We start from the raw sequence: 6,301 nt of genomic DNA, 5'->3' as shown, positions 1-6,301 counted from the left end.
TGGTCGAGTCGCTGTTATTTAAGTCGTAAACTGTTGCCAGCGTCACCTTTTTGTGGAACCACTGTCGTGTTGTGTCCCCGCTGTAACGCAGGGTTATTGTTAAATTTGTTAACTTGGTTATAATTAATAACCCGTCACACAACGCGCGCCTAAAAACATAACCACCCGCAGCAATGTACGGGCATTCCCACCATTAAATTAAAAAAAAAAAAAAACAAGTAGGCCTGAACAAATAGCCCAAACCGAAAATAAACAAATATTAACTAACAAGTAGGCCTGAGTTGAATTGACCTTGCATTAAAGAAGTACAAAACAAAAGTATAATTTATTTGTTTATTTATTGTGAATCCACCATGTGCGTCGCATGAATTATTTACTATTTTAAAGCAAGAAGACATATCCAGATAAACATGAAATTTATTAATTATACCATAATATATCCTATCCTAAAAAAGTTGTAGTATAGTATGCTCTCTTTTACATTCACAATTGACAATTAAGAATTGAAGGGAAAAAACCAGACGAGTTTGGGATGTTACAAAACAAAACAAAACACGTATATCTTAATCCTGGAATTGACTAGAACTAGAACCAACTCGCCATGACGTCTCATTCGGCAACGATTCATTTTGCGGGGGATCATGTGATGTCATCGTTGACATTTCTTTCTTGTAAAACATTTTCTTTCTTTGAGGTTGTTGTAGATCAGAAGTGATTCTGGTGGAAGTGCCAGTTAGCTGGTGGTTGGGGAATAATATTATTGGGTGTTGGCAACAGAAGTACTGCGTTTTCAGGGAAGTTGAGTTTGGCTCGGTTACCTCGGAATCTAAGAGCAGCTTCATCGTATGCTCTGGCCGCAGCTTCAGCGGTATCAAAGGTACCTAACCATACTCTTGCCGCCTTTTGTGGATCCCTTATCTCCGCCGCCCATTTCCCCCATGGTCGTTGTCGTACCCCTCTGTACTTCCTCCTCTGATTTTCGCTGCTTCTTGTCGTTGTTGATTCTGTGTGTGTCATCAATAATACAAATCAAAATTGTCAACCTGGGTCGTTGTTGTACTTGTCTCTCCTAGAATACAAAGACTATTTGTAACATAGATACATACCTTGATGAAATATTGGATGCTGTTGTTGTTGTTCTGAAAGCTCCTGGTCTTGATCACGGAGCCTTTTATGTCCTCCTGCCGAACCAGAAGCAGAAGCAGAGGACAGTGTGGCGGGGGCAGTGGATGGAGAAAGAGAGGAGTGTCCAGAAACGACATGAGTTAAAGCGGTAACCATAGTAGACATCTCATGAGAAAAAATGTAGTCTGGTGAGAACATGTCCAGTACAAGAGACGATGGAGGTGCTTCTTCACCGGCCTTATTGTTCCCACGATGATGAGAGGTCATGAAATAACCAGACGAATTATTATTAGTTGGGTTCGCCACCTTTACAGCCCACATGAAATTAGACGTCGACAAAGAAAGGCTTGCTTGGGGTTGTATAGGATCGATCAAAACAAACAAACCTTTTGAGCTTAATATCAAAGGATAGATTTTATAGGGAATGAAGGCTTGTCTGCCAGCCGCCTTTACTACATTCACACCGCCCCTGCGAGTTGCACTTGAGCGAATATACATATATAATAATAATATTATTTTGTTCACACAGTTTGTAACCAATTTGACTTTGCTATATTATTTCGGTACCCTCCTCCTGGATTTTCGTGATCCAACTATCATTTTGTTATCTACCGACATCAGATGTCGGTGTCAACGTTCATCCATATTTATTTATTTATTATTATGAAAGACGGTAGATAGCCCAAACGTTTAGATAATTTATTTATTTATTTTATCCAAAAACGGAGTGTCTTAATTAATGGTATCTTGAGGTGGGATAAGACTTAGGGACCACTAGGTCTTCGATTCAATTCCTAAAATAAGGGTTTTTCTCATATTTATTGGGTTTTCTAGTGGATATGATTATAGTGAAGATGGATATGATCGGGTGATTCCGCTGGTAGCACAATGATACTTCAGTAGATCTGTGTGATCCAAATTTGTCATTAAAAATTATTTTTTTTCCTAAAACGTAGTATATTTAATGAAACATTCTTGTAAGGTCGAAAATTAATGTGAAGATACGCTGATACGCATCAAAGTTCATACCATAAATATTAATCCTTGTAAAACTTCCTTTTTCTATTATATTGTTTCGCTAGTTTGTGTTTTCGTAAGTGTCACAGGCATCTTTTAATAATGGCATGCCCCTCCTTCCGTCAACCCACGACACCTTATCGACCTTTCTCAAATAATAATTAAATATATACGTTCCCGACATATATAAGGCACGAGTTTTGAACCTTAAGAACAATAAAATATGTACACATTAAAATAAGTGTATTATACAGCAACCAAATTAATGTTTATTTGTGTTTATAAAATGTATGTTTATATTAGAATACATAAAAAATTATAAAGATTGGTATGAAATCAATTGTATTATCACTGTTGAACGAGTACAAGAAATAAATAGCTGGCTCACTATTACAACAGTATGTTATTTTTAACGGCAAATTTCGATCACTGGCGTACCACTGAAGTATCATCGTGCCACCAGCGGAACCACCCGATCATATCCATCCCCACTAGACATAATGCCAATACACCAATTCAGGAGTAAATCCAATAAATATGGGAAAAAAACCCCATGTGAGAATCGAACATAGAACCTATTGATCCCAAAGTCTTATCCCACCCTCAAGATGTCACTAGGCTACAAAACCATGGACACAACAGTATGTAGATGCAAGATAATAATTATCTAGAATCGGTATTTATATCATTATGTTTAATATTCCCAAGCGAGATGGACGATCTAGGAATAAGTCCGATCTCGAACACGAACAGTCGAAATATGGGCTTAAGTAACGGTGGGCATCGTCAGCCAGTTGATCATCTTCGGCTATGTGTGTAACCAGTAAATAACATTGGCGGACATCCACCCAACCAAAGGTGGGCGGGCCGCACCCCCGAGAAAAAAAATTAGTGGTATTATCCGTCGAAAATCCCGTCCGCAACCCTTAAAATTTTCCGTCCGCACCCCTTGAAAAATTCTTCTGCACCCCTTTGGTAAAAATATCTTAGCAATTTATATTAAATTTTTTTTTTCGTAAACTCTGATTTTAAAAAAAAAAAATACTACTTTAATTATATAACTTATAAGTTATAACCACTCACCCACATAACCCTTATAACCTTAACCCAATTAACGTTTAGCCCAATAAGTGTTACCCAAGCCCAATCCACGTTAGATTTAAGTTTTAAACAATTCGCTAAGTTGGATGGTTTGTCAAGTCTTATAATGTTAATGGTTTCAACAAATATTCACGTAAATTTTACATTGGTATATTGGTAATTGAAGTTTGTTCTCGTATTACCCGTCGCAACCTTTGAAAGATGTTTTTCGGCAATGAAGAATGTGAAGACCGACTTGCGTAATCGGATTGGCGATGAGAATTTAAGTGATAGTTGTATATGTTATATAGAGAAAGACTTGATTAAGAAAGTAGTTTTATATGATGTATTAGATAGATTTCAAAAAATGAAAACCCGTAGGACGACGTTTTAATTATGTTTATAATAAGGTTTGACGTATTTTTGATGATTATATAAAATTTATTTTGATGCTCTTTTGTTTTACATGACCCGACCTGAACCGAATTTTTATTTATATACCTAGGGGCCTAAAATTTTAAAAAATGTTCCGCACCCCTATGAAAAAATTCCTGGGTCCGCCACTGGTAAATAAACGTCTTGAAACACGAATTGAAGTAAAAATCCATTAATGCTGAGATTACGGGGTGTGGGAACCCAACCAACGCCGCTTTAGCCACACCGAATCAGCTTGGGTAGCGGCGTTGCCCCTCTGGCGTGGCTATGAAGCCTGGCGTGGGGCGTGTTGGGGCGACGACGTGGCTGGCTGGGATTGACTACCAAAATCAAATCGTTACCCATAGCTGTTTGGGGTAGCCGTTGGCCATGGCGGTTACCGCTATCTAAATAAAATTTTAAATTTTTTTTACTATTTTTTACTTATAAATACTCACCCCAAACATCAATATTTTTTACATCTTCTTTAAATTTTTTTTTACTATTTTTTACTTATAAACACTCACCCCAAACATCAATTTCGTTGGGTTTCCTACTTTAATATTTATCGTGCTTTGTAATTCTTTTAGCGACTTTATGAAGTTTTTTTTTTAATTTTTTTAGGATTTATTAAGTTGTTTTTAATTTTATAGGATTTATTAAGTTGTTTTTCTAATTTATTAAAATTTTATGTAACCTTTTTTTTTTAAATTAATTTAGTGGTGTGTTTTATTTTTTAAATGTCAAAATAAAAAAAAAAATTAATTTTCACATGTCCACCTACGCTCCCACACCCCACTTTTTTTTTGGGGAGTTGGGGTGGCCTGGTGGAGCTCATCTCCGTCACATGTCAACCCAAGCTCCACTCCCAGCAGGCAGCAGTCTCACAATAAATGGTAGGTGTGATCTTTGACTTGATACCCAACTCTGTTAACAAATATATAATCATTGTAGAATTTGTAGTTCAGTGGTAGCTGAAGCTACAACTTGAAAATCAGCTTCAGTAGATGATCTAACATTTGGGACTTCATTAATATCTCCTATTGTACTATGCCATGTTCCTTTATGATCATCCGCCCAGTTGCATCTGTAAAGGCAATGGTGGCAGTAAAAAACCATGATCAATTGTTCCATCTAACATAGAACTCGTTTGAGAGCTGCCTAGTGTCAGAGCATGCATGCATGCATGAATTAAGATAACTTATTTACTACAAAGGCAATGTGTGGTTTAGTAATGGACACATACAATAAAGCTCCATATACTCTGTGGGAGATGAAAGTGGTGATGTTTATTGATTTGAACTTGTGAGAGGCGTGGAGGAGACAAACATGCAATTCAGCATATTAGTTTTTGAAGGAATGTCGGTGATGTACTTAGATTGAGATAAAAGGAGACCTTTAGGATGAGGAGCTACTTCCACACCAAGAAAGTAGGAAAGAGTTCCAAGATCTTTGAGTGAGAATATGATAACTAGGGTATCAATAAAGGAATTTGGTGTAGAAGCAGAATGACTTTGTTAAGCTCGAGAAGCTTGACGAAGACCATAAATGGCTTTGTTAAGTTTGTAAACATATATATGAAGGATAATAGGAGTCGACAATGCAGTTGGTTTGCCATGTAAACATCATCATGAAGTCTGCCTTATAAGAAAGCAATGTTATTGTCAAGTTGAGGAACAGGCCCATGGTGAGAAACAACTAAGAAAGAATAAGGCGATGAGTAGCAAGTTTTACAACTAGACAGAAATTTTCAAGGAAATCAATTTTGGGTCGGTGAGTAAACCCTTTAGCCACAAGATGGGCTTTTAGACGTTCTGCAATACCTTTTAGGTTATATTTAATTCGATAAACTCATTCTTGCTTTATACCAGAAATGATAGAACAAGTGTCCACGTGTGGTTACGCTGAAGAGCATCAAACTCTTCATTCTTGCTTTATACCAGAAATGATGTTTGAGTGCATGTTTTGTAGATGTAGGTTATGGAATAGGTGTTGTGGAGGTATTATCTACGCAACGTCATCATTTGGTTTAGGAGCCCATGTATGTGTGGAGGGGTGTGAGGAGGCAAGGAAGGCGTGGTTGTTTGTTTGGAACGTCGACTAAATGTTTGAAATGGAATAGGAGAGTGGTGTTGGAGTATAGGTGGAGGGTTTTGAAAATCAATAATAAGTGAATGGAACGAGATAGAGGGAAAAAAGGCATTATAAATGAGTGACGAGTCTGGTGTATGAATGGGCGAGGTGTCTGAATCGGCAATAGGTTCCAGGTTAGAAGTAGAAGGCGGAGAGACATGACTTGTTAAAGCATTATAAATGAGTGACGAGGACTGGAACTATTCGGTTGTATTCAGATGTATTGAATTTAGATAAAAGACGATTTTTAGATATAAGATTTGGGTAAAGAAATATATTTCAACAAAGGTGGTATCTATATGTAGCATCCCAATTTAGGATTTACATGAGACAAAAGAATGGAATCCAAGTTGTCAAAAACCAAACTACAAGGGCTATTTGGGTAATTTAATCAGACTGGTTATTAAACCATTTATATACGAAGGTTAACTTACTTTATGAGTTAATAAAATTAAAGACACTAGTGAGATTAAAAGAAAGTGTAATTTCGGGTCAAGTTAGAAAATTATCAAACTGTAGGGACCAAAACTGT

The 6,301-nt window shown here is 36.9% G+C and overlaps 1 protein-coding gene across 1 annotated transcript; it reads right to left on the bottom strand.

Annotated features, from left to right (window-relative positions):
• Nucleotides 1-399: 399 nt before the first annotated feature.
• On the bottom strand, nucleotides 400-1,527 carry LOC110889061 (ethylene-responsive transcription factor ERF110). Its single transcript, XM_022136558.2, has 2 exons — nucleotides 1,107-1,527; nucleotides 400-1,004 (listed from the first exon to the last, which is right to left on the bottom strand). The coding sequence occupies exons 1-2, from the start codon at nucleotides 1,444-1,446 to the stop codon at nucleotides 706-708; spliced, it is 639 nt and encodes a 212-aa protein (XP_021992250.1). The 5' UTR covers nucleotides 1,447-1,527; the 3' UTR covers nucleotides 400-705.
• Between the last annotated feature and the right edge of the window lie 4,774 nt (nucleotides 1,528-6,301).

Source organism: Helianthus annuus, chromosome 11 (genome assembly GCF_002127325.2).
Source record: "Helianthus annuus cultivar XRQ/B chromosome 11, HanXRQr2.0-SUNRISE, whole genome shotgun sequence".
Classification (NCBI taxonomy): Eukaryota; Viridiplantae; Streptophyta; class Magnoliopsida; order Asterales; family Asteraceae; genus Helianthus; species Helianthus annuus.
Note: the sequence above shows the minus strand (reverse complement) of the source record. Positions and strands in the feature narration are given on the sequence as shown.

Excerpts from the sequence above, each read along its gene's own strand:
- LOC110889061 (XM_022136558.2), bottom strand. The coding sequence starts at position 1,446 with ATGTGGGCTGTAAAGGTGGCGAACCCAACTAATAATAATTCGTCTGGT. Across the intron at positions 1,005-1,106 it reads GCATCCAATATTTCATCAAG|AATCAACAACGACAAGAAGC; the intron begins GTATGTATCTAT and ends TGACACACACAG.